This window comes from Balaenoptera musculus, chromosome 9, assembly GCF_009873245.2.
Source record: "Balaenoptera musculus isolate JJ_BM4_2016_0621 chromosome 9, mBalMus1.pri.v3, whole genome shotgun sequence".
Classification (NCBI taxonomy): Eukaryota; Metazoa; Chordata; class Mammalia; order Artiodactyla; family Balaenopteridae; genus Balaenoptera; species Balaenoptera musculus.
The window spans coordinates 78278342-78304856 of NC_045793.1; the positions used below are offsets into that span (position 1 = coordinate 78278342).

General features: G+C 39.6%; 1 protein-coding gene and 1 long non-coding RNA gene across 2 annotated transcripts in view; one reads left to right on the forward strand and one right to left on the reverse strand.

The window, feature by feature from the left end:
• Positions 1–26515, reverse strand: part of GRM3 (glutamate metabotropic receptor 3) — a 235593-nt gene that overhangs the window by 86564 nt on the left and 122514 nt on the right. Inside the window, exon 2 of the mRNA XM_036862769.1 lies at positions 16800–17411. Coding sequence (XP_036718664.1) covers positions 16800–17267 — 468 coding nt within the window. The 5' untranslated portion in view covers positions 17268–17411. The remainder of the gene's footprint in view (positions 1–16799; positions 17412–26515) is intronic.
• Positions 8014–26114, forward strand: LOC118900421. The gene is made up of 5 exons (XR_005021142.1): positions 8014–8621; positions 13599–13767; positions 19434–19662; positions 23338–23484; positions 25955–26114. It is a non-coding gene; the product is annotated as an uncharacterized LOC118900421 (long non-coding RNA).

The window sequence follows — 26515 nt, forward strand, 5'->3', positions numbered from 1 at the left end:
AAGCAGGTCTCTTGACCTTAAGGACCATGGCTGTCCTCTCATAACCTCCTGTCTGCTGTCTTCTGTGTGACTTCGAATCTGAGGTCTGAAGCCCAGAGAGACACCCAAGTAGGAAGAATAGTAGGGAGGAACTGAAGCAATGTTGTGGTTTACTCCATGGATCACCTAATTGCTATTAGGAGCTTCCTTTTTAACATAAAACTTAAAACTAGGGTTGGGGGATAGCCAGATAATTGTCAGCTGGGTGTTTCCTGTCTCATTTGCCTAAAAACTGGGTATCTGAAATGTTCCTGACTTGCTTTACTGGCCATATGGTTTCTTCTGTGAAACCATGAAGAAATAAGGGGACTCCTACATTGGACATCATTTTAAAAATAAAAGATCGTTTTAGGATGGGGAAATAATGTGGACTTTTGGAAGAAAGTTACCCAATTATAGTTTTAGTAGGAATGGAGGAAGGAAAAAAGATCTAGTTATATCCTTTAGGAAAAAACCACTTTAAAAGTCGAGATATACTTCTCATGGTTAGAAACTCTAATAAAAAGGTATATAGCTTAAGAGCAATATGAAGACTTAAAAAATAATTCAGACAACACATAATAGTCTCAATAAGACAGAAAAGACAAGACGTCCAAAGAAGCCACTGGGTTGCTAGGCTCCAATGGGGCATTTGAGTGTTGAAAGAACTAGTGAGAGGATGAAAGCTGTAGGTGTGTTAGGTCCTTGGGCGGCCTCGTTGGACAACATAAAAGATTGGCAGGAACTTGTGAGGATTAGGGAGACTAAAGCACAGAATGTGAAAATGGAGTGATTTTTGTTGTTGTTGTTATTTTTTTTAAATTACGTTTTAGGAGAAGGTGTGATGAGAAGAGATAGAACCACTGGATGGGAGAGCTGGTTCCAAAAGAGTGAAAGAAAGACACTGGCCAGTGTCTTTCTTGCTCCTTAGTGAGAATGTTTCCTAATCTGGAAATGGTGAAGCAAATATATGAAAAAGTTCTCTCACACCCAAGTAGGAGAGAAGACCAAAAGAAAAGCCCATAGTCAGTTAAGTTTGCCTCCAGTTCTGAGTTCTGGAAGAAACTGCAGATTAAATTAGATAATCATTATTAATAATTTCTGAGAAACCAATAACGGGAGGACTGTCAGAGGGTAAAAATGGAGGAGTAAGGGCAAATTCAGCAAGTATAAATCAGGAATAAATATAAATCAATAACCATGATACAGTTTGGTAATTTTCTAAAATAGAGTTTCCAATAGAGAGCAAGCATGCACTTAGAAATGAACAAGACAGTTACAAGGAATCAGCATGGATTCACTAAGAATGAGTTTCACTAGAGTCTTTTCAACATTAGTTGAACCATTTAGGGAGGAGTTGTAGCCATGGCCTGTGACTTCAACAGGTATTGGTGGCATTACTTGGACTCTTGTGAAAAAGGGAAAATGATAGGAATTGGATGAAAAAGTTAAATATACTAAAAGAGAACAGCTTGGAAGAAAGTCTGTATGAGGTGGTCAAGTGAGATTAAATTTTTATCAATGACTTTGGAAAAAGATATAAATAAGCTATAAGATCATTACATTTTAGAGCTAGAAGAAACCATGAAGATAATCTAAGCCTTTTGCTTTATAGGTGAGGAAACTGAAGCTCACAGAGTGAAGTGAATTTCCAAAATTTACACAACCAATAAGCAAAAAATTAAGATTAGAGCCCAGTCTCTGGATTTTTCCAAAGGTCTAGTCTTCTCTGGCAATAAGGTGGTATTACATAGGGAGAGATGTATGTTTGTGGATTTAAGTTAAAATTACACAAGTGAAGAAAGACTAAGAAAACTAGGAAAGAAAATGAGGATACACATGCAAAGTTGAATGTTGCAGAAGTCCACCAGAAATCCAAGGGGGGCTAAAGTCAAAGAGGGATTATTAAGCGGTTTGCTCTCTTTATATATGAATTTAGATCTACTGTTGTAGATATATTATCTTCTTTAATCCTCATAACAATCTTATGAGGCTGATACTACCATTATCCCATTTTACAGATTGAGGGACTGAGGCACAGAGCACCTAGGGATCCTGCTGAAGAGCCCCTAGGTGATAGAGACAGGATCTGATCCCAGGCATCTGACACTATGCTCAACTTCCCACACTTATTCGATCCATTCCGTAATTCAAGCTCTTAGCCTCTGCCGTATGGGATTCCTCTCATTACAATATAGCAACGATATATTTCAAGTTATAGTATGTCTGTTTTTTTTCACTTCTCAAGGCACTAACTCCTTGATTGGAGGACCATGAGCAATCATTCCTTGTTATCAAAAGTATACTTTTTCATTTGTCAGTCTATACTTTGAGATGGTTCCATAGATGTTTGTTTACTGACTGACCATCTAGAGAGATAAGAACAGTTGTCTAAGAAACCAGGGGACATTTCAGCTGGGAGTTTGAAAGCTTCAAGCTATAAATATCATAATCAGGTTTGGCTTTATGATTTATGTGAGAAACACCAAGACCTTATGGCAGAGCCTGTTGTTTCCTAGGGCCTGAGAGGACACATACAAGTTTTGCAGAAACCCCTTCTGCATGTAGCGTGTACTATAGTTTTATGTTCAATGTTCAAACACCTTGGGGTATCCACTTTCTGGGTGGTTTGAATTTATTACAGACTAGGCTGTGCGATGTTTTCAGTGTAACCTCTCAAGTCACAAATGTATGACTTTTTTTTTTGACTCGAGGAGAAATGCTTAAGATGCTAGGCTTGGCCAGCTACTAGTATGTTTTCCAGTAGATGCTATGGTCTGAAATGAGTATTTTTGTCTTTGTCCCATTTTCGCGGTTTTAAGCTGGAGTTATTTCGGATGGCTTTCACCAGCAATAGCTGTCCACCGAACCAATGGTACATGCTGTTGAACTTCTGCTACCATTTTCCCGTTATTTTCCCCTCCAAATGAACTCAGCTCTATATAGTTTCTCTATATAGTTATTTCCTCAAATCTATGCGCCTTTGCATGTGTTGTTCCTTGTGCTTAGAATGACCTTTACCACTTGTCTGTTCAGTGAATCCATTCAAGGGCCCCTTCTCTGAGAAACCTTCCTTGATTTGTCACTTCAGGCCAAGTTGTGTGCCCATCTTCTGAGACTCTGTCACTCCTTTATGTATTTCCCTCATGGCACTAATCAAAGTGTATGGTTACTTCTAGATCCTTCACTCATTCCTCTACTGGAGTGAAAACTCTGAAAAACAGGGAATGAACATTGTTAATCTCTGTTTCCTCGATGCCTTGCAGAGTAGAGAGATGCTCCATATTGTTTGTTAAATAAATGAGTTGATAAATGAGTTGATAGCTTGCTGCTCTTTCATGTGACCTTTTCTAATTGCAAGGATACTTTTCTATGGGAACTCCCCTGCCCCCAAACTAGCTACCCACCAGCAAGCAGTGTAAAGCTCCTCTCAGACACTACCTATAAACAATATTCTGTGCAGTGTGGATCCTTCACTAATCCTTGTCAAGTTTTCACCAAAATGAGATGACACCTAGACAATTGGCTTAGACCTTGAGGTAGCTGAAGCAAAGGTTTTCATACCCTTAAAACCAATTTCTCCAAATTATCTCTGTGTAACTAACTAGGAATATACAAAAGGAAGTCAATATCATGCCAACTGGATCTGGCCATTGCACCAATTTCCTTTGAGCTACAAAGGTGCCTTTTTGTCTTAAGGAAAACAAACTAAGGTCTTACCGTGGAGCCTTAGTCCTCAAACCACATAAACCTAAAGTAGGAATCATATAAACATATACCTAAGGGAAGACTTCATCAAATGAACGCTTACTAAGGTCTGCTGATAAGGTAAGGTTTTTCTGGAGACAAATGCATTATGTACAAGATACGTAAGCAGCCAAACACTCAGCGCTCACATCAGTTGCTCAGTTCTTATTCTTTCTTGGGAACGTCTTTCCCATAATCAATAGCCAGTTGGGAAGTGATGCTACTGTAGGCATCCAAACCATCCTTATTCACTGTTGGGAATTTTGAGTTAAAGACCAATTTATTTGGGAGTTTTACTTCTCCCGACATTTTTTAGCAAGTCACAGGGACTCTTTAGAATTCCAGGTGTCATGCTTCATTTCAGTGATGCTTCCATCATGGGAAAAAAAGAATGTAAACTATGGGAAAGAGCTCGGGTAGTCTATTCTTTGAGGTTGTGGAAAAAGGGAATATGAATTGGAAATTTCAGAGTCACCTGTGAACTCCCACATCCTGTGGTCACTCTTCCCCTTCAGGTCATCCATGATGTATCCATTTTAAACATGAGCGTCATGCCTTCTGTGGTGACACAGTGCCAAACATTTTTTTTTTTCAACAGAAGACTAAAAGGCGTATGCACGTCTAGTGTCCAGTAGAAATAAGTTTCCCACTAAAGTGATTGTCCAAGAAACGTGCTATCTGCAAAGCTGAACTGTATACATTTGAAAAATAAGCCGTTGCTGCTGTCCTGGGAATTAGGAGACTTGATAATAACCTCCATGGGTTAGCCTTTGCATTCGATGCTATTCCCATATCGCTTTGGGGCTGTTTTCTAAGAATAAGCCTACACCTTTAATTGTTTTATCACACATGCAGTGCTGATTGCTTTGTTTCATTCTTTTAATTAAGTGATTATATATAAGCCCGGAAGAGTGCTGTACTTTAAACCATCTGCTACCTTATAACCCATGTTATTACATAAAGCCAGTTCTAAATGTTGTGATGGGTAGAGACCTCAGTGACCCTCCTATTCAGATTGATCAAGCGGCACTATTAGCTGTACAAAATCCCAGATTGGCTTGGATTTTAAACTGAAACTGGAGGTGATGTGTTGTTGAGAAACTGCCTGAGGAATTCAAGCTGTTCCCATCACATGAGTTATCTGCCCATAAAGGATGCCAATCATATTGTTATTGCAGAAAGGATTAGTCACTTTTTTTTTTGACCACACTGCCTACAGCACATCTGGGAATATTTTACATGAAAAGAGTTGACTGGAGCCCATGTTTGAAGGTGAGAGATTAATCTGGATTTAGGAAATCATATAATGGAGGGTAGCAAATGCCAGTTTTCTCAGTTTAATCTGCAAAAGTCACTGATTCTTACATGCCATGAGCACAAAAAATGCTCTAGTCAAAGATCTACACTGCCATTCCCATTAATGGTATGACTCAGTCCTGATGATTTTGCAGGGACATTCCAGACAAAGGACTCCTTAGTCATGGCAGAAACCTTCATAAATGGCTTTCAGTAACCCTGATTTCTATCCCTCCCTTTCCTGAAATATTTGCGCTCAACACCTGTGGTTTGCAGCTCAGATAGGCAGACACTTTCATTTTCTTCCTTTGTGACGAAGGAATTTATGAATAGCAAGATTAGCCATTTAGGTGTTCTCATCGCTTATCACTGAGGCTGAACTGCTATGCAGACCACGTAGGATCCCTTGGATCACGTTTTTCCGGGAGACTGGCATCATGAGACATGTCAGGTTTCTCACCGTAAGAAACGCACGTTCGACAAGGGTCTGTCTTTCTCCCTTACTAACAAGGCACCATCTCAGGAATGACTTTGCTTCCAACTAGACTTAGCAGGTACTTAGAAGAGGAGCGAGATGGTATTTTGCCCACTGAATTAGCCTGTATCTGCTCTTTGTTCCTTTTCCCCCCCCGTGAATTAACTTTCAAGAGAAATCATGGAACTGAACTGGCTTGAATTTCAGTCTCTAACGGTAAGATCAGAAGGTCTGTTTCATATCTGGTCCAGCGTGCATTAGTGTTTGCCAGCGACACCTGAGAAAGGATGACTCCAAGGGTAACTTGACACCAACAGACCTGTTAAAAACACATCCTTTAGTGCCTTGGATATTGATTTTTGACAATGCCTCTTGAGGGCTTAACAGAGCCACAAGTTGAACTAATCCATATTTTTCTGTGGCCCCTGAAGTCACTTGTATAACATAATATGCTAAATGTAGTCCTGTCAATAAAAAGGCACTCCTATCCTTTTTGACTGTTAACCAAGGTCCAAGAGCTGTTGGGTAAGCGTGGGAAGAGCTAAGGGCTGTAGCTTAATTTTTAAAAAAATGATTAGTATTTATTTCTGAGGTCCTTTGCAATAATTTAGGGCAGAGGGCTATATACCATATTATTTGTAGCAAATAGAACTATGTTATTCATGGTTTTCCTGTTAACTGTTCATTACTTCAACAGAACTGGCAGGTACAAAAGCAAGTAGTATAACCATTCGGTGCATAGGACTGGAATCAAACCAGCCCCTTCTCTCACTAGCTGCATGAATTTAGGCAAGTTATTTTAATTCCTTAAGCTTCAGGTTTCTCATCTGTAAAAAGGGATTAAGTAGTCTCTGGTTTATGAATTTATTTAGGGATTAAGTGATAACACATGTGAAGCACTTCACTCACTGGCTAGCACATAGTCAATGTTCAAAAAGTGTTGGAGGTCATGAGAATGGCTAAGCCAGCAGTCATTCATTCAGCAAACTTCAATCAGTGCTCATTATACAAGGCGCTATTCTCAAATTTAGGTTGTCCTAAGCTGAGTAATGTATCCCCACTATCTCCTAGGAAGTTGTAGTCTCTTGGGGACAAAGAAACATAACAAGGATAAAATTTTGAGATAAGTGTACACATACTTATACTAAAACACAGGTGAAGGAGCAAGTTCAGGTGAGTCATGGCAGGCTCCCATGTAGAAGTAACATTTAGACTTGATCTTGAAGAGAAAGTGAACAGTTATCAGGCAGAGGAAGGGAGAGGAAGTTTTCAGGCAGAAAGAAGAGCAGGAAGACAGAGATGGGCAAATGCACTTTTGCTTTAAGAGCAGCAAATGGTTCAATATTATCAGGGTACCCAGTGCCCTGTAGAGATTAGCAGGGTGAGGAAAAATAGAAGGACTCTGGCTGCACTGCTAAGTTTTTTATACGCTGTGCTAAAGAGTTTGAATTTTTCTTCTTTAAGAGATAAAAAAGACATTAAAATTTTTAATTAAGGGAATGACATGACCACAGTTACGTTCTTAAGAGACCACAGTGGATGACATCCAACTTGAAAAGAAAGAGTCAGGGAAGGGTAATCAGATGGACGACATACTCATTCTGACTCAGGCTGTGAGTTCTTGAAGGCCAGGGACCTTGTAATCCCAATAACAGTGAGTCAGTTAATAATAGAAAGGACAAGATCAGAGGTTTAAATAAAATTTGAGTCCACTTAAAACCATTTATTTGTTTGGTGGTAATTACTCAAGTACTCGTGTCTTAATTTGTTCTCCTGTTTGTGTCATTACAGGTCACCTTGAATTCTTCTTGGAAAGAAGCAGGTCATAAATAATTTTCATCGTTGGACACTATAAAAAAGCTAAAGAACTTTTAAATTCCTGGAAACATCTCAGAAAAAAGAGCATGAAGACTTTCTTCAAGGTGGAAACAAAAACTGAGAGTCAGATAAGTAAGCTTTGATAACGGTTGAAATTCACTGGATGGCACCAACCTGTATTTATTGTCACATTTCTTTAAATCTCGTATAAACAATATTCCTTAAAACTACTGTGTCAACATAGGTAATATGTGCTTAATGCACATTGTGGTTTTATTTCGATGGAAAGTTACTTTTTTTTGTAGAAAAATTCTGAGCAAATTGTAGATTATGTGTTCCATCACATCTGTTTTCCACACTGGGAGAGCTTAACAGCATGGTTTGTATTCTCTGAGGCCTCATTGTGAACCTAATGGCAGCTACCCAAATTGGAGGCGCAGTGCTTGGGAGGGACCAACTAGCCCCTGGGATGTGTGCCCTGCAAATTCAACCCTATTAAGTGATGGCGAATGTCTCAAGATGCTTTGCCATTCTGACCGCTTGGCAGGGAAACCTGGTCTGTGTTTGGAATGTAATTTTTGAAGGTGTTCTTCCTATTGTATTTTCCCCTGTGTTACAGTTCCCTCTGCGGGAATGTAAAGTCAAGGAGCTGGCATGAATCAAGACTTTGTCACTAGAAACAGAGGGATTTCCATAATATACCAGGTGGTGATGTCAAAAATAGCGACAGCACAATTTTAGTGTTCAAAGTCCCACTGCTATCCCGCCTGGAGTAGCAACATTTACTTAGAGTTTAACTGCAGGTGTTTTCGGAACATATTCTTAGATTTTCCAAGTCCACTAATTGGAAAAATACTCTGTAAGTTTTCAACTGCATTTTTCTCAGACCAGTAAAAGCCCTTCTATTACATTAAATCAATGGACTTTGATTATTATAAACTGCTAAGTGTTGGCTCTTTGCATATTGAAATACTGAGCCTTGTACATATTGCTCCATTAAAAAGACACATATTTAATGGTGATTCGGAAAGAGAACTTTGTATTGTTAAAGCAAAATCACAACTTTGTTTTAACTGAACGTGTCAGCAGTCCTACGTCGATGAGCTTACTGATTAATCTGTAATCATATTATAAAACACTTGCTGATCTTTCAGGAATGCCTGTGTCCCTTGATTTTCATCTCATGACCTCCATCACAGATGTGTGACCACCACAGAAGCTGGTTCTCAGCCATGGGCCATTCTATTGCCCCGTGGACAGTAGTCCTGTGAGTAACCTCTTGTTTTTCACGAGTAGTTTCCAAATAAACACATGACAGAAGGAGAATTAATTAAGGAATAAATTAACTCCAAAGCAAAGGAAAAGAAATAGTGCATCTTAGATAATTACATCTGGTGAGAAATTTCTACAATGAAACAGTGTTAACAAAAGCATTTTTTTCCCCTTAGCTATTGTATTTTTAATTTTTGAATTTAATTTTATTTTTTTAACGTCTTTATTGGAGTATAATTGCTCTACAGTGTTGTGTTAGTTTCTGCTGTATAACAAAATGAATCAGCTACACGTATACATATATCCCCATATGTCTTCCCTCTTACATCTCCCTCCCACCCTCCCTATCCCACCCCTGTAGGTGGTCGCAAAGCACTGAGCTGACCTCCCTGTGCTATGCAGCTGAACAAAAGCATTTTTGAATTGCTCTTGCTGTTGCCTCTCTCCCTGTGATAAAGTCCTTGAACAGCATTGCCCTTTTTTGGAGGAGGAAAAGCAGGAGCAATGGAAAGAGTTTTCAAAACATCAGCTTTGTGAGATTGCTTTTGCGTGAAAAGTCTGGGAAGGAAATAAAAGATTCTATCAGACATAACTGTTGAGTTGGGTTTTTCTGAAGCTTAGACTACGTGAGGGGGTGAGGCAGTGTCGGAGGCAAGCTATCCGGATTTTAATGTTGTAAAGCGGTAGAAGCTTGAACTTGGTGTTTGACCTTTATGAACCTCAATTCCTCTTGGAACTACTCCTCTTGCGCTGCAGATGTTAAAAGTTAAAAAAGCTAACAGATAATATCTACTAAAATCTAAAATGTTTAATTCTCATTGTGTGTGGACCACTATTTTTTTTTTTTTTTACTGTTTTTCATGTATTTTCTCACTTAATTCATGCAATAGCCCAGTGAAAGAGGTACTATTCATATCTCAGTCTTAGACATGAGGAGAGAGGTAATGAAGGATCAAATAAATCCGAGGTAGTCTGCATCCGGAGTTGTAATCACTGAGCTGAACTTTTTTAAGAAGGCACGGTAAAAATGTGTAGTTGTATCTGTGCTGTGATTGTTGTATTTGCAATATTAAACTCATTAAAGGCAACTATCATTTTTACTTTTCTAGTGATAGAGACACTAAAGATAGATTGGTAAATGGATTTCTAACGCTGTCACTCTGCTTTTCTTAAGTACAGGATGATGTTTCCTTCTCTTTTGTGTTAGCTCCAAGCGTGGTATCTGGCCTAGTCGACACTCTGCATATTTTTTATGTGGAGAGACTGCAGAGAGCTTGATTAGAGTAAGGATGGGGCTCTAACCTAATCTGGAATGGCCCTGGGTGCCCAGCTATGCTGAGTCTTGGGTAGTTGTCTCTGGGAATAGTCAGTCTAAGGACAAGTGGAGTGGAACCCTTGCTACTCTCAGATCAAAGCACCTTTTGTGGCACACGTGTAGGCAGTGGAGGTGGGGAGGGTGGGGGGACTTTTGTCCCACAAGCTCACTTTGCGACATCATCTGTCTTTTGTATCAAACACAGTTTTCTGTTGTAGGAAAATGCTGAGTTTTCATTTACGGTCTTCCAGACTGATCTAGAATAGGTAGGTCGTGGTTGTGACCTGCAACCCAAGATTCATTTAAGGATGCCTTCTGGACATGCAGCAGGATATCATTCTGTTAGTTCTTTCAATTCGTTCAGAAAGCATTTACTCTCAACCTGGTAGAGGCATTGTCTTCAGTGCCCTCAATACAAAGACAAAGGATGTGGTTCCCAAACTCAAGTAGCTTATAGTTAGGTGGGAAAATAGATATGCAAAGGAATCATTATGGTTAATAAGCTAGTAATGGAAGTGTGTGCTTAGGTCGTGGGCACTTGGGCAACGTTTCTCAAAACGGATAGGGTTTGAGCTGAGAACTGAAGGAGAGAAGGATTTGGCAAGGCCTACAGACAGCTAAGGGACGGTGCATTCCAGGTGGAAGAAACACTGGTCTCCTTTTTAGGAAAGAATGAGCAGGTAGTATACATTGGTAGACGAGAAAGCAACTTTCCAGGGACACTTCAAAGGCAGGCTTTCTGTTCACATGGATCTAAAAGTCTTTTTCCTCTTCACCTCCGTTCCTTTCTGCTCATTCTATCATTCTCTCTGGTCTCCTAGTACTTATGTTGTCAGCTGATTCTCCAGTCTTACACTTGTACCTGTTTTATGTATGGATTTGATATTTCCTCATTTGCTTATAGATGCCTCAGGGGCTTATAAGATGTCTACTATTTATAAATTTTTTTATTGAAGTATAGTTGATTTACAATGTTTCAGGTGTACAGATTTATAAATTTTTTTATTGAAGTATAGTTGATTTACAATGTTTAAGGTGTACAGATTTATAAATTTTTTTATTTAAGTATAGTTGATTTACAATGTTTCAGGTGTACAGCAAAGTGATATTCTTTTTCAGATTCTTGTCCCCTGTAGGCTATTACAAGATATTAATATAGTTCCCTGTGCTATACAGTAGATCCTTGTTGTTTATCTATTTTATATATAGTAGTGTGTCTCTGTTAATCCCAAACTCCTAACTTATCCCTGCCCCCCCTTTCCCTTTGGTAATCCTAAGTTTGTTTTCTGTTTTGTAATAATATTTTAAAATTTTATTTTGCATGCTCTCTGCTTCACATTACCTAGAGTCTACACAATAGTGTTCTTGCTGAACCTAAAATATATAAGCTTAATAAATGCTTATTTTCTGATGAAAAATGATTTTATGAGTGCCCTAGTTGTAATTAGTACACAGCTGAGATGCTTGATTCACCAAATTCACACAAATACTACCATAATCAAGTGAAGTAACAGTTGATTGGACTTCTTCAAATTAATCCTGATGGAAGAGAGTCTGTAATTTATTTTGCTTCGTGTTTATAAAGACACTGCCTTTATAATCACTCATCCTAATAGAGTATTTTCCTTGAGCGACATATAATTATAAAATTAAGAAATGCCCTTAAATGCAACATAGTTCAGATACTAATACGTTGCTTCGTTCTCCTCAGTTACAGGCCAGCTTTTGTTTGAATAAACTCCGGTGACCAAGGACCCATTTCCTTACATCCTCCTCCTTCAGGACTATCATATCGTTTCTAATAACTCTTCCTTATGTTGGCCCTAAATATGCCCTGCTCTAAATCAGTGATTGCCAGAGGGAAAGGGGGATAACTTTGTAATTTGGCAGTGTATAGGAACATTTTGGGATGTCACAATTTAGGGTGCTGTTGGCAGGTAGTCCAGTGGGGAGGGACCAGTGACGCTGCCAGACATCCTGCAATGCACAGGGCAGCTCCACGCAACAGGAGTGTCCAGCCCAACAGGGACAACGTTGACAAACTCTGCTCTAGGTTAAATTTATTTATCCACAGGAAAAGCATTCTTTTTCCCTCTGTAGTCTATCTGATACTCGGACACAGCTAACCGTATGAAGCCTTTTGTAACCCCAAGTCCTTCAACTATTTTTCTGACTCTCCTATAATAAGAACAACAATTCACGTGTGATTCTTCCCCACAGCATTTGAATTTAAAGGAGGAAGGAATCATTGAGGGAGGGAGATGTTTAATACAGATTGACCAGTACAGGTCTACTTTCACACTGTGGAATTAGGTGGAGGAGGAATAATAAGAGTGGCGAGTGTCTTTTTGGGCTGTTCTTCGTACCCCATGTAGGTAAAATCTGGGAAACTTACTGCAAGGGATTTAGTTTGAGTTATTCTTCTCAGAGACATGATGTGAGCAATGCGTGGCATGTCCAAATCCATGTCATGATAAATGATACAATGGCCACCTCCCAGGGTCAGGAGTTCCTGGGATGTGGCTATTGCTAAAAATTCTGAAAAAGGGTCTGTTTCCCAAGCATGGGAAGGAGGTAGTAAGATCCTTTCAAGGCTCTCTTCTGCCCTTTTTATGAGCTATCTAACCCAAATACCCTTTTGTCGCTGAGGTCACTTTAACACTCAGGGACGCAACAATAACTGGGTCAATTAATGCCTGCCCTGTTGTTCCAGCTGATCTTTGCTTTGGTAAGGCAAGAAAGACTGAGGAAATATACATCCTCTGAAAGGAGTGAGGAACATTTGGGGGAACATTTCAAGAGACTTTTTTTTTGTTTTGTCTGAACAACTTGGGAGCTCTAACTACAGTCTATTTGAAAAAACACAAGCATAAACACTGCTTCAAAATAGTAGCATGTAGGCAATTGCCTCACTGAAGGCAACCAACCTGATTCTCTTCTTGAATAAATACTTCTTTCCCCCAAGTGGGTGGATTGCAGGCTTATAGAAGAGAGCAGAATACAGTCTTAAAAATGCTTTGAAAAGAAGCTCATTCACCAGAGGGGGTGAATAGACCCCACGTATATTTGCTAATAAAGAAGGATCTTGATGCTAGTTTTCATTGATTACCAAATTTAAAAATCAGTCCTGTTGCTTTAGACAAGGGACCACCACAGAGTGGTTTGTCTTACTTAAAAGGAGTGTTGGGAAAATATCCCGGTTTTCATCAATGGTGATACAGGTTAACTCAGCAAATCATTAAGAATTTCTCCTTTCACGCAGTTTTCGCTATCTGCAAACTGCCTGTTGTATGAACTAATACAGCAGAGGATATCTCCTCTGCTGACTTCTAGGAGCATTCTTCTTTAGTAGGAAGATAATGAGAGAAGCGGAAACGGGAGAGAGAAGTGCCTTCTGAAGCATTCCCACCAATAAAGCTATTCAGGCCCAATGGGGAGATGATAACGTCTAAACTCAGCCAACCGCAAAAGAGAAGATGCACAAATTTTATCACTCTTGATAATTCTGTCTCTCAAGAGACAATTTTGTGACTGAAAACTCTGCGCTGTGGTTTGGGACTTGATGCAACAATTAGATGAGTGGAATCTTTGAAATTGTGTGGTGGATTACGTACTAGTAGATTTTTTCTACAGTTTAACCCTCTTTTCTTCCCCCAGCTTAGTTCAGGCACAGGCATTTCCAGGAAATATTTAGGAAGTCAAAAGGAGTTAAAAATGGATGGCAGAGGTGACTGACGGGCATGCATCTTTGCGGCTACCGGCTACACACTGTCACCATGGTTACCAGACACCAGGGTAGAGGATCAGAATCAGTCCAGGAACAAAAGTACGTGAGTGTGAGGGGCCCCCAGACAAATCCTCTCTTCTAAAATATCTCTCATTTGTGTACAAGAGTGTCTGAAAATCACCATTAGGAATCTATTGCTTTGGATTGCTGTTGACTATTTTTTATTTTTTTAGAATTCTTATTAAAAGACATGTGTTTCACAAGGATAACACACTTAAATTCTCAGCTATGTAAGAGCCCCTAAGACCTCTTCTCATTCATGGTGCTTAGCCAGAAGCAAGGCCCTGTGGCGAAGGGTTCCTTGGAAGGCTGCCTGGAGATCAGTGTGTAGACAGATGGCTCCACCTCCCCGCTTACTTTGGCCGAGGGGACCAGCGTGAGGTCTAATCAGAGCCTGAGCGCCTGAGGACCATGGAGCGGGGAGTGAAGCCCTCTCTCTCCTTTCTTCTCTAGCTCATCCCCTTACTCCTGTCAAGGTCTTTGTCCTCTTGGTCACAGACATCTGCCATATCTTTCTGATGGGTTTTCCTCAGATCCAGCCTTTCATTCACACTGTGGCTCAATTAGCTTTTCTCTAGAGCAACTTTCATTCTCTCAGTCATCCTCAGAACCTTCCTAAAGGTCATTTCTTACTTTGTGAACCCCGTAAATGTATTGTGAATTGTAGTCACTGTTATTTCATGATAGTACTGTACCCACAGCCAGAATCACATTCCCTCGAGGTCAAGGCTGTGTTCTCTACGACTTCAGGGGTCTCTCTAACCCCCGCAACAGGGCAGGACGTACACAAGGAGCTTACATAGATTAACTGATGGATGAAGCCCATGGGGAACCAGCAACGATTTCATGGGGCCGCTTGGCCACGGAGTGTGGTGTTAGATGTGGCCTCTTCCGCTGGTTTTTCCTATGATTTTAGGGCCATAATAGTTTACTGTTATTGAATCTGTTAGTTTTTTGGTAGGCATTTCCCACGGATTCTCTCAGTGTATCCTTTCAAACAACTTCTTAAAGTGGATGGTTTTCCTTATTTTACAGGTAAGCTAGTAAATGCTGGGGTTGGAATTCAAATCCCAGTCTTGCTGATGCCAAAACCTTTTCCATATAGCATGATAGTTTGGTTTCTTTATTTATATTGTGGGAGACAAAAGCCATATCAGCATTTGTGACTTTCTAGTGATATGGACCAGATAAGTGAAATAATAAGCCAGGTCCTTTGATGATTAAGAAGTGGCTTTTTCCTTGTGAATAGTGCAGGGTTTAATAGCCTACATTTTTTTCTTTTTTAAGATAACCTGACCTCTTTTGAGGAGTTTATAGGTAATAAAAAAGTAAAATTAGATTAAAAATCTATTTGCCTAGCATAGTTTGTTAATTATTTTGGATAAATAGATATTTACACATCTGCTGTGGAGTGCTATTTACTGCATTGGGAGAAACTAAGGTCAGAAAGACATACTTGTAATTCTTTACTAGTGGTAATATTGAGTATAATATAAATATTTATAAAATGTTTGGCACTCATCTGGTGAAAGTATTGAAGTATGACAGATATACATATTTTAGTTCTCTCTTCTTAAATAGCAAATTCCGTCTTACCTGATCCAAATACAGGTGAGATGTGCAGTATTTTCTATCCATCTAATGAAGTCAAAGGGTGTTTCTGAAAAACCAATTATCCTAATTACTCATAATATGAGTGTGTGCACTGTAGAAGGAAAGGAATTTGCAGTAGTCATTTAGAACAGCACAGAATTGCAGGTAGAATTTTAAATGCCACGAATCTCTGATATAGAAATAAGGTTATTCCAGTGCACATAGAACCAATGTAAGTGGTTGGCGACATATACAGACAACATGTGTGTATTATGACTTCCTTTAGTGCTTGGGGCTTTGATTATAGTCATTTGGTAGGAGGCAAAGTATTCAATATGTGCCTCTTATCTTAGGGACTTTTATTACGGCCACATTCACTAGGAAAATATTGAAGTGACATATAGAAATCACATAGGACAGTTGAAAGAGCCCAAAAGTACAAAAGATCTATCTGAGTTCTAGTTCATGTGCTACCTACCAATGGGAGTTTTCCTGAAACCAATATTTCTGGAGCTTGGGAAAAGGAGAAGTTTGAGCAGGATGAATTCTCAGCTCTTTTCCACCTCTAATTCTGTGACCCTGTGAGCATTGCAAGAGTTTGACTACTATGCTCCTTCTTTCCCTAACAAAATGATGAGAACCAATTATCAGCTTTTTATCTAGTTTAAGTTACGTGCTAACTTGTTCCCTCTTTTTTTTTCTTTGGTAGTAATCATCTGGCTTCTCTGCATACATTTTCAGGTTTATACCATGAGAAATTGTTTATAATTTATCTCTGAATAAAACAATGCTTGGGGAAAAATTAGTGTGGAAAAAAATAAAGCTCAGTGATTTTGTACTTTCTTATGATTGATTGTATTGATGACTTCCAATCATGACTCTGCCGTGTAGCCGCATCCTTTGTGATGTAACTTAGCAGCACGTGTATTGTGGGTAAGCACATATTTCCCTGCTCCCTGATTCTGGTCTGAGCCTTGTGAGTTGCTTTGCCTGGAGGGATGTTCACAGCTGTGAGGCATGCAGAAGCTTGGGAGGGGCCTGTACAGTTAAATCTGCATTCTCTTGCATCTCCGTCATCACTCTGAGAAAAACATGCCCGGGCTAGCTCACTGATTCCAGGTGGAGGATAAGGGACAAACTTGGAGCAGAGCGACCTGCAGCTGAACCTCGCCTTCATCAGCTCACTCCAGCCAGTCTTCAGACTTATAAACTATGATAATCAGTAATTGTTGTTTTAAGTCACTGAATTTTGGAGTAGCTTGTTATGCTACAGTAGCTACCTGATATACCTCTAAACAATTTTCATTGCTAAAGTACTGTTCTGTCTGCAAACCTATATTATCAAAGACCCATAGCAATGAACAATTGCATGGCTAATATCATCCACTGATGAAGCTCTTAGGATATTCTCCTCTTGTTCTCCCAAGACATAAAACCAAAGAGGTACAGCGTTTTATCAGCAGCACTGCCAATCTTACCTGTATGGAAACACTGCTGTAAGAGCCGCCAATGACCCCTGCAATCAGCAGTGGGATATTTTCTTGAATGGCATAGGATCCATCAGGACACATATACTCAGCTTCATCCACTTTAGTCAAAGAAGCCCTGACAAATTCCAGTGATTGCTCTAATGCGTAGGTATCCCTCGAGCATGTATCCAAAATGTGAACCCCCAGCTTCACTCCTGGGAGCAAGTAGTTGTCTTTGTTAATTTCATCGATAGCAAACAACATGGCTTCCAGGCGTTGGATCCCTCGATCTTCGTTGATTCGCCCACATTCTTCAGTTCCAGTGCCTTTTTCATTAATAGGAAATAGGCCCCCTAAAACGAGGTCGCCTTCTATTTTAATCTCCCTCCTCAGAAAGTTATGGTCCCCTAAAGAAAGTAAAAGTCCCTTTGAAAACAAAGCTAAGGTGAGAACTTGGAGTCTTGTCAACATCTTCATGAATCCCGTGTCTGTACCTCTGGGAGATATCAGTGGATGGAGCCAATGCCGCGCGCTAGTCCTCCTCTCTCATTTCCAAACTGGATCTTTGTTCTGTCCTTCATATAAGGGAGGAACAGACTAGCAGAGGCTGTCAGCAAATTCCTAAAGAGATGAGAAAAATTAAATGAACAACAATGGTAAAGAAAGCAACAGTGATTACATTGATGGTCTCCATTCAGACCTTTGGTGGGATAATGACTCAAATTACCATCTGCTAAACACATATGGACCATTGCACCAGGCACGCTCCCAACAAGTATTCTCGCCCAGTCCTTACAGCACACTGTGATGTAGCTCTTAGTGGTCCCACCTCCCAGAAATGGACACTGAGGACTAAAGAGATAAAGTGACCTGACAATGTGTACTTAGAAGGGAGTTAGTGTTCAGACCCTGGTTTTTCTAATGCTAAGTTCAGTTCACTCCCTCTTCTGAGTCACTTACTTTGCTATTGGTAGGGCAGCAACTTGGTTATGAGTCTTTATTCCTTGTCTTTCAACTATAAACAACTCCTTCTTACCCACTCTTCCCTTTCCATGTGGAAATAAAACAGAACACAATGGTAACTCTGTCCCTGTGTCTGCATCTCTGTCCTCCCTTCATAGCTGACCTCTTCACAAGGATTGTCTGCAGTATTGTCCCCACTCGCTGTCACCCCAGATGCTCTCAGTCACTGCAGCCAAGTTCTGCCCCCACTGTTCTAACAAAATGGTTTTGGAGAAAGCGACTACTGATCTCCTAGTTTCTAATTCCTTTAACCCTTTGTAATCCTCATTTTACTTGACCTTAATTGAAATCTTCACTCTTTTCTCCATGTTCCGACTTCCTAGGCTTCTGTTCTCATGCTGCATGTCTGACTACATCTCAAATTCCCCGCCCCACCCCAGTCCTGGGCTACCTTAATTAGTGTTCACAGTTTCGATGACCACTTAACTGATTCCTAGGTTAATTGCCTGCTAAACAGCTCAACCGACACATCCCTCTGACCCCTCAGGGTCTACCTGTTATAAACTCCCCCTTCTCTCTGTGAATGGTTCTTCTCTGTACCCAGGCTCTTGAGCCAGAAACCTGCACAGAAGAGCCCTTCCCATTTCCACCTTTCCTATTTTCTTCCCATCAGCCACAGAGTTCTGTAGAGTCTACCTGCTGAACATCTTTCAAAGCCACCTTCTTTTCTTTTTTTTTTACCCACAACGCCAGGCTCTTGTTATCTCTAGCAGGACCATAGCAATAGATTCCTAGGGAGCTGATGCCAGCCCCCAAAGCACCGTTTTGTGAGTTGGGAAAAGAAAATCTTCCTCAAGTGCAAAATTCTAAAATTTGTTATTGTATAACCTGTAACATAGTTGTAACATCAGTGATGGAGAAGGTGCGATGCCTGTTGGCTGTCTCTTCCAGCTGGTGTTAGGCAGCTCCTGACATGGGCCCCACATTTCGGGGAGCATGGTGAGAATGAGTTCTGGGGTTTGCACAGGACGTTGGAGCTTAGGACAGTTTCGTAAATCAAGCTTCTTTTTACATGATAGGCTCTAACACGTGCATCTTTTAGGAGTCAGGCAAAGCCCTCCGGGGGGATCATGGTTTTTTTGCCTGGGGTCTTCCCAGGGAACTTTCTGAAATCCTGGTGTGGAGCTGTCTGGTCACATGCGCACAGGAACCAATGGACCTAGTGTTGTGCTCTTGACACCCGGCTCCCTGGCTGTAGAGCAAACATCGGTCAGCACAGTCACTCTGTTTGACCACCCCCTTGGCCCCTAGATGACGTAAGCTTATTACATTCAGAGTCAGGTGAGAGACGGTAGTGCAGGGACTCCTGGAGCAGTCTCCTGACAGGGCACAGTTGCATGCTCTCGTGTGTGTGGTCATGTGTGCCTGTCTGCTCTCCCGCTTTTGTGCATGACCGTGTATTGGTGAGGTTTTATGGAGGACGGGTCTCTCCTGGCTGCTCCTCGGCTCAATCAGGATGCCTGAAAGGCACACCACTGGTGTGCTCTCAGGTGTACTAGGAAATGTTAGCAATCTGAATGGTGCCCCATTGGAGGAAGTGCTCTATCTAATGTATATTCTTAGTTGCTGTTCAGAGTGCCCATCTCCTGTTAATCTATACAGATTTCCCCTTGCCTCTAGGTTGAAGAACGGTCTTGATCTTGGAATGCTCCGTGATCTTGAACCTGGCAAGCTCTCAAGTCTTTCTGTTCACCATGCCCATCGACTTCATCCCACGTCTACCTTCAAACCATATGCTTCTGCTATTTGAACTATGTTCACTTCAGAGGATGACTTAGATGGTGATGACCCCTCGCTTCTGCTCATGTTGCTCCCTTTGCTGGGAAGGCCCTTCTACACCATTTGTCTGGTAAGCACCCACTGAGCATCTAAGACCTTACAGTCAGTACCAGGAAAGGCCAAGAGTTTTTTCCTATCTTCCTTCCCCAGTCAAATTGTTTACTTCCTGCTTTGTATTCCTGCTGTAGCTAATTCAAGAAATATTTTGTGATTACAGTTGGTATTTGTTTCCTTGTCTGCTCATTAGGGATAAATGAAATGGCACGACTTTTAGGATTTTTAAGGTTTGAAGGAAAAAACAAAACTCAGCAAAAATATCCAGAGAGGAGCTAGTTCAGTGTTTACTTCAACATTTTTCACATTTCTCCCTTCTCCTGTTAGCAGTGCCCTTTAAAACCTGGCTTTCCACATGCTTTCTGTTCCTCTTTCATGGGGCAAGGGATGGGTTGTTTTCTTGAGACACACAAGTCATCTGGGTTCGGTTTTGTTTATTTAGGTGTGAACCTCAACACTCAGAGTGGCCGTGATTGGAATGCTCAGCATTAACCTAGAGCCTCTCTGGGATATCTGCCACAGGGCACCAGAGAATCTAATAATAATAATTTTTAAAGAGGTTGATACTGTAGTAGAATTTTTTTTTTGGTTCATATCAGTTTCTGGTCTCTCTTTGAATTTTATGTGCAATTCCCTTTGAAGCAAAACTGCCATGGAAGGTAAAAGACACTGCAATCATTATCACTAATGATAAAGAAGCTGAAATTGTCTCTATAAAATAATTGTTTTATGTGCCTAATAAAAGAGAATAGTTAATTAAAAGAAGGTCATCAACACAGTCTTAACAATCTATCTATAAAAAATGTAGATATCTCTTGAATATGTAGGAAGTTTGACTACACAAAGAGTAAAGATGACCATGTAGTTTATGGAAAGCTTAATTCTCGCTTAAGAGGATGGATGCTCTTAGCCAAAGTGGACTTCAAATGAAACATCACATTATGCTGAAAGTAGTAGTATATGTCAGTCTATCTGTTTCACAAGTAGAGGCTGTGTTTTATTTATCTTTGTGTATCTAGGGCCTGGCATAGTGTCTGCAATCCAGAAGATATTCAATAAATATTTCTTGAGCGAATCCAGACATCCATGATAATGCTGTGTGCAAATGACTCTTTACTATTTTATTTGTGGCCTAGAAAGTGGGAATTAAAGTGGAGAAATCAGTTGTTTTATTTTATTACCTACCTAATCATCCCAGATGATCTTCCCCTATTATGCCCTTTGATGGTAGGACTGCCAGCACGTAGTACTTTTTATACATGCAGGAGAAAATGCTGCCTTTGAATTTGAAAGTTGTAGCTGAGGCGGGTCTGTATGAAGCCAAGAAAAATGTGGCCTCGAGTTGACCTACATTTACTTAAGTTTTCGGTCGGGAGAATACTAAATTAGGAACTTGCCTATTTTCCTATTTCAAAGCTTCAGAGACGCATTCACTCATCAAATATTTATCGAACACCTACTTTGTGTGTGCTGGGCCATGAGCTGGATGCCTAGGATAGAAACTTTAATTGTAAACAAATGAACATTATGCCTGCTGTCAAATAATTTAAATGTTTGGATATTTTTATACAGAGTGATGGAAATGTACTCATTTCTGTTTCTTCCAACTATCTCCACCGTTTGTGAAAATCTTCACAATAAGTTTACAATTACCTTTAACACGGTAATTGTTAAGTGCTTGATTCAAAAAGCAATTCATGACATATTACATATATTATGTACGTTTACAAATTAGATATACAGAACTTAAAAACAAGTTGACTAACAACAATGTCCTGTAAAATAGTTTTCCTTAAGCCCTCTGACAGGGCGTCTTTAAGTAGCACTTAATGCAGTCTTAGAGAATTACCAGTTAAAAATCGAGTATTGTTTAAATACACTGTCAATATTTTCTTATTTACCTTTTCCTTAAAGCAGAATTTGAAATGATTAAGACTGTAGGGACATGCATAATTTAAAAATACTTAGCATGATTTAAAATGAAGCCCGAAGAAATTGAACGAACAGGAAATTAAAACTTAGCATTGAAAAATAAACACACACACTTAATTCAAGGCAACTGTTTATCTCTGTGTAACAGTTTATCGGATTGTGGGAAAGGGCATCCACTACTTCCTTGCAGGTTCCTTTCATTATAAATCAGCCAGCAGCACATTTCCCAGATACACAGACTCTCTACTGCAGCCACATTCACATGCAGCCGGAGAGTTGCAACTCTGCACTCAAAGTTCTCACATTCAGGGACGAAGAGTGATGTGTCGACTGTAAACAAGCACGTGTAGCCCTTCTCTGTAGGCAACCTGCTCACCAATGTTTATTAATTGGTGCATGAATAGAATCTTAGGGGTTTGCTGTGAATATAACCCCTGAAAGATGTGGGCAGGAAGCATTTCTATATTCTGCATATGCTAATACATATTTTCCTTCCTCTCTGACTTCGCCAGGGACTTAGTGTCGGAAATGCAATCCAGTTTGACTCAATGAATAAGTAGTTTATCCAGGGGCGATCTAATGCCAGAACCACTCTTACTCTTTCCTAGAGATAAGCCCTTGAGTTGCTGAAAGGCTTCTGAGTGTGCTCAAAGCCTGCACACCCAACTGATCTGGAGAAAATTTAGGGTTAGTGCTAGCACGTGCAATTTGGCTATATGTTGGATTATAAAGTTTTCAGCTGCCAGAATTGTAGGCAGCAAGAGACATGGCCTTTGTTCTTAGACTACCATTTTCAAATGGGTAAACAGAGGCTGTAGCCATACTGGCATTTTTAATAGCAGGATGTATCACTGAACCATTCTACTTCGTTTAAGAAATTATTATGAGAAACTGACTATTTAATATCCAACCATTCTTAGCAGATCTAGCTTAAAATTTCTATTCCTTGTAAGCCTTCTGTATTACTTCAGCTGTAAGGCAGCCTAATTCCATTTGCTTAATTTCCTTATAGTTTGTGCTATGTTTATTATGATGATCATATTTTGTTTTATATTTATTTACATAGTTTTTAAAAATTGAAATCTAACAATTGGAATTTGTTCTTCTTTCCTCATTAGATTGTAAGGCACAGGATATCAAGGTCAATGCCTTAGACAATGTTGTATTTTCCACAGCAACTAACGTACATTATTGCCAAATGATAAATTCCAAATAGCATCTAAGTTTTTGAGAGATTGATCAGAAGACTGGAAAAATGATTTGGAAATTCCATTCAGAGAATAAAGAAGATAGCTGAAAAGATCCATTTTATTTTTTTTCAAAATGATGCTATCATAGGTCAAGATTCAACTTTGTCACTAGAGAAATTTGGCCTCAGTAGCACTGGTCTTTCCTTTAAATTGCTGATCTTTAAGGAAAAAAATAAAGTAAAATTGGAAAAGTTGAGAGCACTTGGAGAAATTAGAAAGATTAGGAAATGCATTGTCCCTCAGAGAGATTAGGAGGAATGGAAAGCAGCACACCAAATAACAGGTTATGTTCCATGAAAGTATGAATGACACGGCAGAAGAGTGGAGGTCAGGCCTATGTATTAAGATTTGAAGTTAGGGAGGACAGTTCTGCTTTCTCTCAAGTTTCTCTAGTTTGAGGAAGCTTGAAATCCCACCATAAATAAAAAATTTCAAATAACCAAAAGCTTAAGTTGAGAACTGGAAACAAATTGATCAGACCCTTTCCTGTGAGCCTGTTTCATTCATAGAGAAGATAAAAGAAGCCTAGGAACCCTACGTGACTACAGTGAAGAGGGGGACACTACCAACTGGGATGATGGAGCCAGAAAGAGATGTTGATGCTGCCACTTCACTAAACGGCCTTGGACCACCCTCCCCACCTCACAAAACATCAGGTCTCCAATTTCCTTTATCTTCTGAATTTAGAGGGAAGTGTCTTTATGAGGTAGGAAAACGTTGACAGTTGTGCTAAACTTTGGTCCTTAGGGTAATTGCTGGTCATCTACTTAAACAATAATATTAACTTGGGTTGGTCATTCAATATATATTATATTAAAGATTCATTTATTTCCCTTCAAAGTAAATCTTTATTTTTGTAAATATCAAAGGGTGCATTATTTTCTTGTGTGTGTGCGTACATGTATGTGTGTGTGTGTGTGTGTGTGTGTGTGTTGCTATTTCAGCTGTTTTTTCATCCTCAAGTTTTCTAACCTCATTACCAGCCTTGGAATTGGAGCCTCCCCAAACCCCCTGCAGTGCACCTTTGTCCTTTTCCTCTTAGAAGCTGCCAAGTCTACTAGAAGTTACAGGTTTGTCAGTGTGAACAGAGAGTACAGAAACTGGGTTTGTCAAAAGCTTTCCTTCTAGCTCTGGACAAAATAGTGAAGGGGAAGAAATGGAGGAATATTATTCACAGGAGAACATTTTTACCTATTAACAATATGATCCATCAAGTGGATATTATTAGTGATGTCCTGTGTGTATACTGTCCTTCCTCTTGAATAATGTCAAAGTGTTTTGCACAATGAATTAACTCTTATTGCTTCCTGAGTCGAGAGAGAGAGAAAGTAGGGCAAATTGCTCAAGATAGTAGTGAAAAGTAAATACAGAATTAGGATTTAAGAAGACTTTAATAATTATTTTCCAATCAAGTCTTACAAAAGAGAATGCATATCATACATGTTTCTGCAAAAATCTCACCCCCATCTATCATATTCTCCTCAGTATGTAAATGGTAAAATGTTTGAAACAGCACTATCTTTGCCTGGTGCTAAATGAACTCTTCAGAGTATCTGTAGCCAGCTTCTGCTTCTGGCCATGTCATAGTAACTGGTATTAGATTTGCCCTCCTGCTGAAAATAGCTATAAAGCTGGACAAAACATACAAGGCAAACTATAATCTCTGAGAAAAAGAATCACACAAGGCCAGTGCCATGATTACCCTATTCCCCAACATTCTGCATGGGAGTGCTTTTCTGCCACGGGGCAGTGGCAGCCTTGTTGGCCTCCAGAGGTAGAGACTAGAGTTCTTGGCTTCTGAAGTGGTTGCAATTTGGGGGGCAGAGAGCCACATGGAAATGGTGAGCCTAAGGTCTGTGTTGTGCAAGGGTTAGGCTGGTTATACACAGAGTGAGACTCAGTGAGGCCTGGCAGAGATCATTTTCCTGCAGCAAGGTTGAGAGGGAAATATCAATATCGGAGGTCATGCATACAGAGAGGTATTGGAGTTCCAGCCCAGTTGGAGTAGAGAGAACACACTGGGCATTATTGCACTTTCAGTAAAATTCCCAGAAAGTTTACTGTCCATGAGTAAGAATCAAGCTCTGGAATAAGGAACATGCCCTAGGACTACATCCAAAATACACCTGCCTTAACAAAGAATAAAACTAAACTTAACAAAGCTAAAATGATCCACAGTTATTTAGGTACCTGCTAAGGCAAAACTGAAAACTCTTAAAGGAAGTTGACATACTTGAGCCTGCCTGCAATATAATTGCACAGTATACAACCAAAAATCACTTGACATGTAAGAAAACAGGAAAATGGGACCTGAAGTAAAGAGACAAAACCTTCATTAGAAATAGGTCCCAAAATGATCCACGTTCTAAACTTAGCAGATGAGGACTTTAAATAGTCTATTATAAAAATAAATTTTTTCAAAGACTTAAAAAAAATGAAGGAGTAGATGAGGAATCTCAGCAGAGAATTGAAACTATGAAAAAAAGCTGCAGAAAGTTTAGAACACAAAAGTAAATATCCAAAATGAATATTTAATTATCTAGTAAATATCTAAAAATAGAAACTTCATTGGGTGTATGTAGGGGAGCACAACAGATTGGAGATGGCAAAATAGTCAGTAAACTTGAAGATCGGTGAAAAGTAATTATCTAATCTGACCTAATAGAAAAAACACTGAAAAAAATTTAAAGATTCAGAGTTCTTTTGAATAGTAAGTGGTCTAACACAGGTATAATCTGAGTTTCATAAGTAGAGGAGGAAGAAGAAGAAAAAAATACTTGAGGAAATAATGGCTGAAAATTCCCCCAATTTGGTGATAAACGTAAGATTACAAAACCAATAAGCTCAGCAAACCCTAAGCAGGATAAATACAAATAAAACCCACTTAGGCAAATCATTGCCAAATTGATAAAACCAAAAATAAAGCGAAAACTTTGAAAACAGAGTGGAACAGCCCAATTAGTGGGTAACAATATGAATGAGGGATCACTTTCATCAGAAACAATGGTGGCCATGATGCAATGGAATCTTTAAAGTTCTGGGAAAAAACTGATTAAGTATCCCAGAACTCTACTTCTAGTTCAAATATACTTCAAGAATGAAGGTAAAATAAAAACTTTTTTCCAGGCAACTAAAACTGAGAGATTTCACTGCCGGCAGACTTACAGCCGAGAAATGCTAAAGGGATTACTTCAAAGGAAGAGGAAACGGCACCAGATGGAAAATCAAATCAACAGGAAAGAATGAAGAGCACCAGAAATGGTAAAAATGTGGTTCAATGTAGAAGAATACCTGTAAGTCTAACTACGAAGTATTGTCACGATGAGTTCATGAAAATTATATTTGTCACAAATTAAAAAATGGTAAGAAAAGATGAATTCCAATATTATTTGGTTTATCTTACAGTCTGATTTTACTTCTCCCTGTGTGTATATGTTTGCGTTTATCCTAGATCTTTTTTTTTTAACATCTTTATTGGAGTATAATTGCTTTACAATGGTGTGTTAGTTTCTGCTTTATAACAAAGTGAATCAGCTATACATATACATATATCCCCATATCTCCCCACCTCTTGCGTTTCCCTCCCACCCTCCCTACCCCACCCCTCTAGCTGGTCACAAAGCACTGAACTGATCTCCCTGTGTTATGCAACTGCTTCCCACTAGCTATCTATTTTACATTTGGTAG